Genomic DNA, 13,364 nt, shown 5'->3' on the forward strand with positions numbered 1-13,364 from the left:
ATATATATATATAAATATATATATATATATATAATATATATATCATATTCATATATAATTTTGAGCGAGATGGAAGGGTCAACGCGATGGTTCACACCCAAACTTGGTGTTTGGTTTTAGAATGAATATGTGATCAAGTTCAAACGAGCGGATCATCCACAATGTCTCAACATGTGATTTTTAGAAGGCGTCAAGGGGGAATGGAAATACCCTAATGACAGGATACCACATTAAATCTCATATTATAATATATATATTATATATATATATATAATATATATATATATATATATATATATATAATATATATATATTTATATAATAAATATATATAATATATATTACAATATTATTACATATTGTGTGTGCGCGCGTATGCGTCAGAGTATAACGTGTGCGCAGCGAGCGGAGTATATATATATTAATAATTTATATATATAAGTTATATATTTTTAATAATTAAAATATATAGAGGTAGGAACGGTGCGTTTAATATATAATATATATATTATAATATAGTATATATATATATATATATATATATAAGATATATATAATATATATATAATATATATATATATAAATATATTTATATATATATATAGTATATATTACTATATGTGGTGTGCGCGCGCAGCCGGTTATATATATATATATATATATAATATATATATATATATAAATATAATATATATATAATATATATTATATATATATATGTTAATATATTATTATATATATCATACTCTCTTTAAAAGCACGAGTTCAATAAAATCTTTCAGTAGACAAAAATACCCTTGGAATTCAAATATTTATAAATGTCTACAAAATAAATGACATATATGCAAAAACCAAATAAATTAATGAGACAAATAATGTATGCCCCAAAGGTTGAACCTAGGAATAACGCAGACCTACAAATGTACATAATGTTGATAAGATATTTATAAAATCTACCAAACAAATTAAAGAGACAAAAGCCATTCTCAAAATTATAAAAAAGAAAAATTAAGGTAAACAAAAATCATACTCCCTTTAAAAGCATGAGTTCGGAAAAAGCTTTCCATAGTCAAAATTACCATGTACTATTTTAAATATTTAATATAAATTATAATCTATCTAATCATAGTTATATCCTATCCTAGCTCGATGATTTAAATAAGAATAATAAAATATATGAAACAGCTCCGTGGTATTAGTTTATTACATGAAGTGTTACAAAAAAAGCAAAAGTTTTAAAAATTAGACAAAATACTCTAAATTTTTTAAAATCACACAAAATAAAAAGCTAAAATTTTAAAACTTGGCAAAGAAAAAAGTAATTGTTTGATATTTCTTTTATTAAGATATATAAATGTAACTTATAATTTAAGGTTTACTATCCTTTTTAAGAATCTAAAAAAAGTCAAGTTGATGCGGGTAAAAAAATTATAATAATAACAGACTAAAAATATCCAGTCAAAGAATAAAATTTTTAAAAATATATGATAGATTAAATATTAATTTTATTGTATAAATTAAAGTAACTGCATATAATTTTATCAATATGTTAGAATAGCAAAAATACATAAGTATCATTAATTGATAGAAGACTAAATCGCAAAAAACTAATAAAAGGCTATAATATAACAGCTTAACATTAATTGATTATAATTTATAAATATAAATCTCTAATGGTAATAATATTTATAGGGTAAAAATTACAAAGATTTATGCATGGAGAACTATCAGAAAATTTAGAGATATCCTTCAAAAGAATTAAGCAGTTTTTATTTCAAATGAAATTCGGAACGTTCATGAATCACTTCAATTAACACAAACATAAGTTATATTTATCAAAGAAGCACTAACTGAATCCCCCATGAAGAATATATTGAACAACTTTGTTCCAATGAAAGAAACATTCTTCATGGAAGATAAAAGAAATATTACTATGCCATGACTCTGCGTAAGCAAAAATTATAAAATCGTCATTTTTCTTTTTCTTATATAGTATCACAATCCTGCGTGTGACTTTATTTAGGGGTATGACTACTAACGAATGATCACTTTTTCTTATATAGTATCACAATCCTGCGTGTGACTTTATTTAGGGGTATGACTACTAACGAATGATCAATTCTTAAAGACATGATCAAAGATTACTAACGAATGATCAATTCTTAAAGACATGATCAAAGATAATGATGTAATAGCACTATTAGATTTCAAAATCTCTAAATATGAAGGTAATATATTTCATTACTAAAATTCTTATCAAATGCCACTATAAATATAAAATTCACCTTATATTTGTCTCAAATTTATAGAGGAGATATGCATGTCATCATAACTTGCATCAATAATATATATCAACCCAAAAGATACAACTTACTGAAAAAAATAAGAGAATAGAAAGTAAACCAAGCAATCGTTCATATAACACCGTAAAAAAATATTATATTGTAAAGTTAATATGCAGCACTCTTTCAGAGTAAGTTGCCAAGACAAAAGCATCTCCATTAAGGCTCTTTATAAATGCAACAAAAATTAAAATTACTAATATATACAATCATTATAACATTCAAAAGAGGTATGATCTTAGAAAATCTACTCTAAATTCGTACAATTAAACCTAAGAATAATTTACCAATATACAAGCACACTATTGCACCTTTAAGGAATCGATAACTACCATTTATAATACAGTTGAGCAGTGATTCTATGTTTGCAAAGGCTGCAATAAGAAAGTGGATAGAGATGTTAATAATAAGTGTCCAAATGGTAAATGTTGTAGAATCGCCGGTGCTGTAGTACTAAGGTTAAGTAATATCCCTTCTTCATGAAATAAATATATTAAAATTAAATATTAATATTATAATCTAAAGCAAATTGACAATAAAAAATATAATGTATTTAGTTTAGATCCTCATGGAAAATGACCCAGACAGAGAAAAGGTAATATTATGACACATCAGAAATTTTTATTGAATGCACAACAGAAGAATTCATTTCAGAGAAAAAAAAGGTAGCTCCTAAACTTATTTAAGTATTAAATTAAAAGCATAAAAATTTATATATATATATATGGAATTAACATTTATTCTTATTGAAATAAGAAAAAAATCAAAGTCCATTCTGTCAGAATTTTGTGTTGAACATAAGAAATATATTCAATCCCTTTGTGAATTTAGACGAGAAGACAAAAGATGAATGAGCCCAAGGAAAGATAACATGCTCTAGCCTCATATCACAGTCGATGTAAATGATGAAGACACTTCTCTAGAATTACCTAGGAAAAAGATAAAAATAAAGAAGGATTGATCCCGACTCAATAAAAACTAAAATAGAAGCAATAAAAGATAATGTTTTGTGAATTGTTATAGAGTAGTTTATTTTTTTAGTAAAATTAGGAATATTTACAAGAGATTTTCATAAACTATTTTAGTGCTTTCATATGCATATGTGGATACTTTTATCATATAAAAGTATACTAGAGTTAGCATTAATATTTAGTTTATGATTTTTTTATTAACTATTTTTTGTCATTTTAGCCCACTTTAAATCAATCATCTTGGCTCGTTGGCTTTATTATTCATCTACCTTTTATAATGTAATTTTTTCGAGTGTTTTTACTTTCATAGCACTATAATTCCTCAGGTCAAGCTCGATTTCATGCCGATCTAAATGAAATAAAATTTAAATTGACTTTAGATTATATTTATCTCCTGACAATTCAACTATCAACATAAAAATTTAAAATGGGTGTAGCCTATTCAAACAAACATCAAATAAATAAATAATCAAAGTGTAATCGATGAACAAATTTTAGTAAGAAAATAAACCAAAAATACTTAATCAAAGTGAACAAAAATTATCAAAGAGTAACCGAGAAACAAAATATTCTTTAGGTTGTTTCAGCTTTTTTTTTGGGTTAATGGAAATAGGTCTAACAAATTATTATATCAACCAACAAAAGTTTTTTTTTTGACCTGGATATTCTTAATTTCCGATTTTTTTTTATTTGACCATATAGAACAAAATAAATGGTTACCAAAAAAAAAGAAACTAAATTAATTTTCAAAAAAGAATCAGAATTTTTATTTCACTCATTTTCTGTTTTACTGATGGCTCCGATTATGGCGCCTCAAGAAGAGTTCCGTTCCTTGATTTCACACCATTCGAAACCGTTTAAATACGGTAGTTGAGCCTCTTTCCAACTTGTTGCTCTTTCTCTTACTTGTTTCTTGGATCTCTTTTCTCTCACTCAGATCAGATCCCTCCAAGGTTTGTTTTACTGCATGATTTCTTTTTTTTAATTTATTGTTCTTTAATTTTTACGATTTGTGATGGATGCAAATAGTCTATGCAATTTGATAATCCTTTACATCAAATCTTGTTCTCGAATCTATGCTGATTAGAAGTTTTTCCGTGATGCACTCTTAGAAAAAACATACTAATGATCTCAGAGAAATATTAAGGATGTTATATCCTTTCGCACTTTTATATAGTCTTCTCATAATTTCTATGGATCTTTACACTCTTAGATCATCACTATTCTTTTTTTTTTTTTTTTTCAAACATCCCTTTTAGCATAATCTTTTACTCCTTTGGTACAAGTACTATTCTTTTTTTTTTTTTTTTTCAAACATCCCTTTTAGCATAATCTTTTACTCCTTTGGTACAAGTAGACATTCTTTGCCTTTAGATTTTGAGGGCTAGTTGTAATGATCTAATCATGCAGTTTTCATAATTCTGTTATATGTTGTAAACATTTGAATGCTTTTGGCTATACATTTGCATGGCTTGTGCGGATCCATAACTAAATGAAGAAACCAACAACAGATAGATGATTGTTTCGTCGCTTACCCATTTCTCCCCCTACTTAGATACAAAAGATGCAACTAACAGGAAGAGGCCATGTTTTAAGTAAGAATTTGGTTTAAATTGGATGCTAAATTAGTAACTAGTCATAGATTTTGTATTTGTTCCAATTTTCATATATAATCATCAATTTTCTGTCCCTGGTAATCATCATGGCTTACTAGCTATATTTTTAGAGCATTATATTGCAGTCTATGACACTGTTTAGCTATATCTATGGTTACTCAGATGCATTCTTTTACTAACTGAACTATGATAAAGTACCTGAAAAGTATTGATATTCTGTCAACAGCAAGTGAGCTATGGCCGACCAAACAAACTACCCCAGCATCAGTCAAAAGTCCGCAGGCCAGTTCCATCTCAGTTCCATCCTCTCACAAGATCTCCACGCTCGAAACCAGAACTTTTCCAGACCCCCCAAATTTAATAGACGCTACATCAATGGAGGACTCCACAATCCTTCTCTATTTCAAGGCTCTGTAATGCAAACTTCCTCCCCAGTCTTTGCTTTTGCCCCCTCAGAGAAAGGATTCAAGAACTTCGTCATTGATTTCTTCATGGGTGGAGTTTCTGCTGCGGTTTCAAAAACTGCTGCTGCTCCGATTGAGCGTGTGAAGTTGCTGATACAAAATCAGGATGAGATGATTAAGGCTGGAAGATTGTCGGAGCCTTATAAAGGGATTGGTGATTGCTTTGCTCGTACGATGAAGGATGAAGGACTGGGGTCTCTTTGGAGAGGAAACACTGCGAATGTTATCCGTTATTTCCCAACTCAGGTTGGTGTTTTTCTACTTACATTCTTCCAACTTCTTGCAAATGAAAATTAATGGAAGAATCTTCACTATCTAAGCATAAGATTACTTATGACCTTATATCGCAAAAGAATCCAACATTTGTAAGCTTTATATTACCTGCCTACTTTACTTGGTGTGAGAAGTTTGATCTTTAATTTCTTATTGGGTATACTTTTCAAATTAGACGGAAACAACATCAATTATACACTGACTTCATTTGTCAAAAAAAAGATTGCAGTATAACAATCAAGTACTCTCTTACAATACTTTTCAAATTAGATGGAAACATCATCAATTATACACAGCCTTCATTTATCAAAAAAAAGATTGCAGTATAACAATCATGTACTCTCTTACAACTCAACCACATAATGTTCAACACCGTATGTGTAATCAACCTTTTAATCTCATTTCTTTATTCTAGTTATAATTAAATGAACTATCTCCTGCAGGCGTTAAACTTTGCATTTAAGGACTACTTTAAGAGGATGTTCAACTTCAAGAAGGACAGAGATGGCTACTGGAAATGGTTTGCGGGTAACTTAGCATCAGGTGGAGCAGCTGGTGCTTCTTCACTAACTTTTGTTTACTCTCTGGATTATGCACGTACTCGTTTAGCTAACGATGCTAAGGCATCGAAAGGGGGTGGTGAAAGACAATTTAATGGTCTTATTGATGTCTATAGAAAGACTTTGAAATCTGATGGTATTGCTGGACTCTACCGTGGATTTAACATTTCTTGCATTGGAATCATAGTTTATCGTGGGCTGTATTTTGGAATGTATGATTCTTTGAAGCCAGTGCTCCTTACAGGAAAAATGCAGGTATAACTAGTTTTTTTTTTTTAATTATGTTGCATTTTGTGTATACTTAGAATTCTATGGTAGGAAAGGAATTGAACTTTGAGTTTGGTAGGAGCTAGACAGGTATTAGCATTTGTAAACCTCTGATTCTCACATCGTGTAGACCTATATCGATTACATGAATAACTCGACTACAAAATTCTTCCATCATGCTCTTCCTATCTTTCCACTGTTATAATCCAATTCAACATGAGATATAACAGTCATCATTCACAAGTTTGCATATTTTGAAGGCAGATATACTAAGGCCCATTCATATCTCACTCTATTCATTTCGTTCATGCAATCTGTTATAAATCATTTGATATCAGAAAATGGATGATGCAGATAGTATCAATCTTTACGGTTCATTCATTTTTTGTTAGTTTAAGTGTTTAACATATGTTATCAGAACTAAAGAAAATTGTTTGTTCTTCCAATGCCATTTCACGTATGTTGCATTTTGTCAACTTTTCGAACTCTATAGTAGGAAAGGAATTGAATTTGGAATATGGTAGGAAGTAAAGAGGTTTCTGCATGCCTGACCTCTGATTCTCACATTTGTATCGACCTATGTCTGTTGTATATATTCCTCTAGACATTTTTACCACATGACCTTGCCATCTATTCTTCCTAGTACTATTCATGGTTTTATAACTCAACCCAAAATGAGAACAATAGTCATTCTCAAATTTAGTTAATTTGAAGGCAGATATATCTAGGATCATTCATCATCCTTTTCATTTACATTCATACAACCTGTTATAATCAGTCAATATTAGCAAATCAACGACATAATAACAAATTTTGATCTTTCAAAGAGTCAGTATATATGCAACAGTAACATATAGACTGATGCAAAAGGCATCTGGAGATGTGTGGAGGAAACTCAGAAAGAATCAGATTCAGAGAAGAAAACAAATTAAGGGAGCCGCAGATATATACCTCTTTCTAAAGTTCAGGATAGAAAAAGATAAATTAAATAAATTTTTTTTTGGACTTTTAGGTTATGTAATTTATCCAATCCCATTCAATTTGTACTTACATCTCATATTTGATGATTTCAGGATAGTTTTTGGGCTAGCTTTGCCCTAGGATGGGTGATCACCAACGGTGCCGGACTTGCATCCTATCCTATTGACACAGTTCGAAGAAGAATGATGATGACCTCTGGAGAAGCAGTGAAGTACAAGAGCTCAATGGACGCTTTCAGTCAAATTCTAAAGAACGAGGGAGCGAAATCTCTGTTCAAGGGAGCTGGTGCCAATATTCTCCGTGCTGTTGCAGGTGCCGGTGTGCTTGCTGGTTATGACAAGTTGCAGATGATTGTGTTCGGCAAGAAGTATGGTTCTGGTGGTGCTTAAGGACTTTGATAGATGGCGATGAGAAAGATTTTTTCCTTGACGAGTGTTTTAATATTTAAATAATTTCTGCTTAATGGAGTATTCTCCAGCAAATTTTGTTTGCAGTGTCCATATCCAAAGTCATAAGTATTTGGTTGAGTTTTATATACTCATTGATTTAAATTTATTGAAATGAGATTATCGGAAGTTTTTTTCTGCTGCTTTGTTTTATTGTAATTGTGCCGTATTCTTGACACTTTTGTTCAAATGTAGCATGGCAAAATGGAGGTTTTTATCTTGAAATTTGAAATTTTAAAACCTGAAGAGGCTGAAGCACTTGGCTCTAATTCTTTGATGTTAAATCTCCAACTTCTTTCAGTTGGTGTCGTTTGTTTTAGAAATTATATAGGGCAAGGTAGATGGTTAATTCCCATAGTTGTGCAGGGCTCCTAGTTTCTTGTTGTTTCTCATAGTATGATGCCTGAAGTTATAGATAATTTTGCTGCTGTGACTTCTATAAAAAATTTACAGTCCTGTAAGCTAGCATATGAAGTTAGCTATTGTTTTGATTTGGCATTTACTGACGTGTTTGATATTGTGAGGATGTGTATCTTTCTTCTGAGTGAAGTTCAATGATTCGTAAGATTGGGAACGAGTGGTGTAGGGACAAACTCAGGACCAAATAGAGCAAGGTCCCAGTGAATAGTAGAGAAGAAGTAATAAAATAAACACACGTAGAAAACCCCCTAAATGAATTTGGGGTAAAAACCATGGGCAATGATAGAATAATCCACTATGAGGAAAAACTTAGGAGTTACAATCTCTCTTTTTCAAGGAGAAAGTCTCTTTATTTCTCTCTCTCTCTCTCTCTCTCTCTCTCTCTCTCTCTCTCTCTTTCTTTTCACTCTCAATTGGAGACACTGAGATGATCAGAACTTAATGCCAGTGAGAGCTATATACAGGCGAGTTTTTGGTAGGTGCGCATTGTTGCTACAATAACAGTTAGTGGGTCTGCGGTTGGTAATTACTGTAGCGGATAGATGTTTACTGTAGACACAAACTTTCCATCAATCACCCACTTGAAGATTTGATTGAGTATCAATCATATCTTCACACCATTCTTTCTATCTTGTCATCTTCATGTTGCTCACGTCTCGGACAGGCCACAAGAGGATCGATACCAAATAAATTTATTAGTATTAACTCATTTTGTCAAAAAATCTACTAGGTTATATTTGTTGTGAATTTTCTGCATGTCCACTGCTCCTTCTTCCACTTTCTCACAAATGAAGTGATACTAAACTCGAATATGCTTTGTCTTTGAATGAAATGCTGAATTTCTTACCAAATGTCAAGCACTCTGACTATCACAAAATAGAAAAATATTTTTTTATTCATGCTCGAGTTCCTCCAACACCATCTTCAACCATATCGCCTCTTTACTAGCTTGTGTCGCTACAACATATTCTGCTTCTGTTGTTAATGTAGTCATAGTCACAACTGACTGTAGTTTTGAAATCCAGCTTACAGCTCTGCCAGCAAGTGCAAACATATAGCCTATGGTGGATTTTCTATTATCATGATCACATGCATAATCAGAATCAACATATCCATTGATAATAAAATCTGATCTCCCATAACATAATGCAACATTTGAGGTTCCCTTAATGTATCTTAAGATCCTCTTTACACCATTCTAATGCTCTTTATCAGGATTCGCCATGTATCGACTAACCACTCTCATTGCTTGTGTAATGCCTGGTCTTGTACAAATCATAGCGAACATTAGACTTTCTACTATTGATGCATATGATACTCGAGACATCTCCATACTTTCTTCTTCACTACTAGGATTCATATTAAAGGATAACTTGAAATTAACAAAAAGATGGGTAGAAATTGACTTATAATCTTGTATGTTAAAACACCGCAAGATTTTTTTAAATAATTCTTCTGAGAAAGCCAATACCTCCTATTAATTATGTCTCGGTAAATTTACATCCCTAGAATCTTGTTTGCAAATTCTAAATCTTTTATTTTAATTTCTCTAGCCAACTGTGCCTTTAATTTTTTGATACGATCTTTGTTGGGGACTACAACTAACATGTCGTCAACATACAACAATAAGATAACAATGTTATTTTTACTAAACCTCTTAAAATATACACAAGGGTCTGAATTAAATCTGTTGTATCGAAGGCTCATGATGAATAAATCAAATCTCTTGTACTAACACCTCAGCGCCTATTTTAGATCATATAGAGATTTGTTCAACCTGCTAACCAAGTTCTCTTTTCCTTTTTTTTTTTTCAAAACCTTCTGGTTTGAGCATATAAATTTTTTCTTCAAGATCTCCATGAAGTAATGCTATCTTCACATCTAGCTGCTCTAGATGTAAGTCAAATATAGCGCTCATAGTTAGGACTATTCGGACTGTTGTAAGTTAAACTACAGGAAAAAATATTTCATTAAAGTCAATACCTGCTTCTGAGCATATCCTTTTATTACTGATCTAGCATGATATCACTCTACTTGATCATCTCCATTTCACTTGATCTTGTAGACCCATTTATTTTCAATAGCATTCCTTCATTGTGGTAGTGACACAAGTACCCAAGTCTTATTCTTATGGAGAGCTTTAATTTTTCATACATTGCTGCCATCCACAAAGATGCATCTATGCTATTTATAGCTTCATAAAAAGTTAATAGCTCTCCATCATCTGTTAGAAGATAGTATGCAACATTACTCTTCGTAATATACTCCGAATGTCAAATCGGTGGTCTTCTCTCACGAGTTGACCTTCGAACTTCTGGAGCCTCGGACTCGACTGGTTCTTTTACATCATGCTCTGGTGTTGTTTCAGAAGAATTTGGACCATTTTCTACCTGAACAGCTACAGTCTCTAAGTCCTTCATTGAACTGTTTCCTTTTTCTTTAGTTTGTAGTTGGTTCTCTACAAAGATAGCATCTTTGCTGATGATAACCTTGTGGGCAGTGGGATCCCACAAGCGATACCCCTTTACTCCATCAGCATATCCTAAGAATATGCATTTTTTGGATTTTGAATCCATCTTTATAAATTATTGGGCATTGTACGTTACGTACACTAGACATCCAAATATATGGAGATTGGAATAATCAGCTAGCTTACCGGTCCACATCTCTATTGGTGTCTTTAACTGTATTGCGGTTGTTGGAGATCGATTCACCACATAACAGACGGTTTTTATTGCTTTCACTTAAAAGACGTTATCCAAATTTACAGTTGACAACATTGTTATTGTTCTTTCCAACAGAGTTCTGTTCATCCACTCCGCCACTCCATTCTGTTGAGGAGTATAAGCGGTACTGAATTATCTTTTGATGCCTTCTTTCTTGCAACACGCAAAAAATTCACCGTCTGTGTATTTTCCTCCATTATCTGACCTCAAACACTTGATCTTTTTTTTAGATTCAAGCTCAGCTCGCACTTTGTAGGCTTTAAAGATTGAGAACACATCTGTCTTCTTCCTTATAGGATACACTTAACATCTCCTGGAGTAATTATTAATAAATAACACAAAATATTTTGCTCCTCCCATGAATATAATTAGTGCTTGCCATACATCAGAATAAACCAGTTCTATAATAGCATTGCTTCTAAAACTCGATGTGTTGAACTTCAACCGATGCTACTTACTTGTAACACAATGTTCGTAGAATGGAAGAGCTACATAATTAAGTCTAGGAAGTAGCTTCTGATCGGAGAGAATCTTCAAGCCTCGTTCTGACATGTGGCCTAGTTTGTGATGCCACATCATAGTTTGTTCTTCTCTATGGCTAGTTGATGCCACACATAAATAAGCTTCCTACAAGGTTTCTCCCTTAAGCATGTATAGATTTGCTGTTATTTTTTCTCCTTTTATCACAACAAGCACCCCTCTAACAATTATCATGATCCTATTTTCTATATGGGTCTTGCACCTGAGCTCATCTAATTGTCCTAAAGACAATAGATTCTTTTTCATGCCCTTCACATGCTGCACATCTTGAATGGTGCGTATTGTACCATCAAACATTTTAATTTTGATAGTGCCAATACCAGAAATCTCCAAGATATGATCATTGCCCATGAATACAGATCCTCCTGAGATAGGTTCATATTTGTAAAATCATTCTCTCCTGGGAGGTCATGTGCTAGGAGGCTGCTGAATCTAGAAGCCAGACATCAGCAAACCTCTTTTTTTCTTCATCAATAGTGGTTACTCCACTGTATAAAATTTTACCATCATCTGATGTGCTGATAAAGCATCCTTGAGATATTGATGGCTTTGAAGACTTTTTATCACCACTCTTCTTATTATGCCAATACTCCGATTTCACGTGCCCCTTTTTGCCACAATTATACCATTTGATATTCTTTTTAATTTTTAATTTTGATCTACCATGAGCATGACTCCTACTGGAGCCATGTTCCGTTGATCTTCCTCTCGTCACCGATAATGCCTCCACTTGTTGCGAATTTGCCCGCCTGTCTTCCTTATTTTTGCATCGACTTTCTTCCTCTAGAATAGTGGCTGCAATGTTATCAAAGACTAGATTGTCTGTAAGGACGTTGTTTATAAGATTGATGATGAGCTGATCATACGAATGAGGTAGACTTTAAAGTAGAAGCATTGCACGTTCATTCACACTGATTTCATGCTCAAACGTTGTGAGTTGGGAGAACAATGTGTTTAGGGTATTGATATGGTTGGTCATTAATGTAGATTCCATCATCCTCAGAGTGTAAAGTCTCCTTTTTAAGAAGATTTTGTTGGGCATGGATTTTGCCTCATATAGCTTTATTTGAGTATCCCAGATCTCTTTTGTTGTCATCTTCTCCTCTATGCTTAATAGCATCCTATCTGCTAATGCCAGATGGAGATTAGCAATAACATTCACGTCCATCTCGTTCCACTTCTTATCATCCGTGACGTAATCTGGCCTTGCACCGATGACCGCTAGGTAATTTTCTTTTCTCAAGATAGCATTTATCTTCAACTTCCACAGTGAGAAATTACTCCCGTTAAATTTCTTAATCTCGAACTTCACCGTCATTGCTTCTACCACGAACAATAACTTCTTACTATTTCACGTAAACAAAAATTATATTTATAAATAATAATCGTATCTGTGAATAGTATTGTATTTTTGAATAGTATTGTATTCATAAACACTATTGTACTCATGAATAGTACCCATCGCCTTCAAATGGTAAATGATAATCTAATTTATTTTCTGATGTGGAGGATCCACCTTTGGTGGCAGCCACAGAGCATACGATAAGTAGATACACGCACCATAAATCATGCTCTGATACCAATTATAGGGACAAACCCTGAGGCCAATAGAGCAAGGTCCCAGCGAATAGTAGAGAGGAAATAATAAAATAAATACACAGATTTACATGGAAAAGCCCCTAAATGAATTTGGGGTAAAAACCACGGGTAAGAATAGAAGAATCAACTATGAAGAAAAACTTAGGAGTTATAATCTTT

General features: G+C 32.3%; 1 protein-coding gene across 1 annotated transcript; it reads left to right on the plus strand.

The window, feature by feature from the left end:
- Nucleotides 4,161–8,058, plus strand: LOC109843805 (ADP,ATP carrier protein 1, mitochondrial). Its single transcript, XM_020412767.1, has 4 exons — nt 4,161–4,266; nt 5,156–5,639; nt 6,110–6,481; nt 7,567–8,058. Exons 2-4 carry the CDS (start codon nt 5,166–5,168, stop codon nt 7,861–7,863), a joined length of 1,143 nt encoding a protein of 380 aa, XP_020268356.1. The 5' UTR covers nt 4,161–4,266; nt 5,156–5,165; the 3' UTR covers nt 7,864–8,058.

The sequence above is a fragment of the Asparagus officinalis genome, chromosome 5 (assembly GCF_001876935.1).
Source record: "Asparagus officinalis chromosome 5, Aspof.V1, whole genome shotgun sequence".
Lineage (NCBI taxonomy): Eukaryota > Viridiplantae > Streptophyta > Magnoliopsida > Asparagales > Asparagaceae > Asparagus > Asparagus officinalis.

What these genes read in the sequence shown, in the direction of transcription:
- LOC109843805 (XM_020412767.1), top strand. Translation starts at nt 5,166, where the DNA reads ATGGCCGACCAAACAAACTACCCCAGCATCAGTCAAAAGTCCGCAGGC. An exon ending in TCCGTTATTTCCCAACTCAG is followed by an intron (nt 5,640 to 6,109) that starts GTTGGTGTTTTT and finishes TATCTCCTGCAG; the next exon opens with GCGTTAAACTTTGCATTTAA. An exon ending in TCCTTACAGGAAAAATGCAG is followed by an intron (nt 6,482 to 7,566) that starts GTATAACTAGTT and finishes TGATGATTTCAG; the next exon opens with GATAGTTTTTGGGCTAGCTT.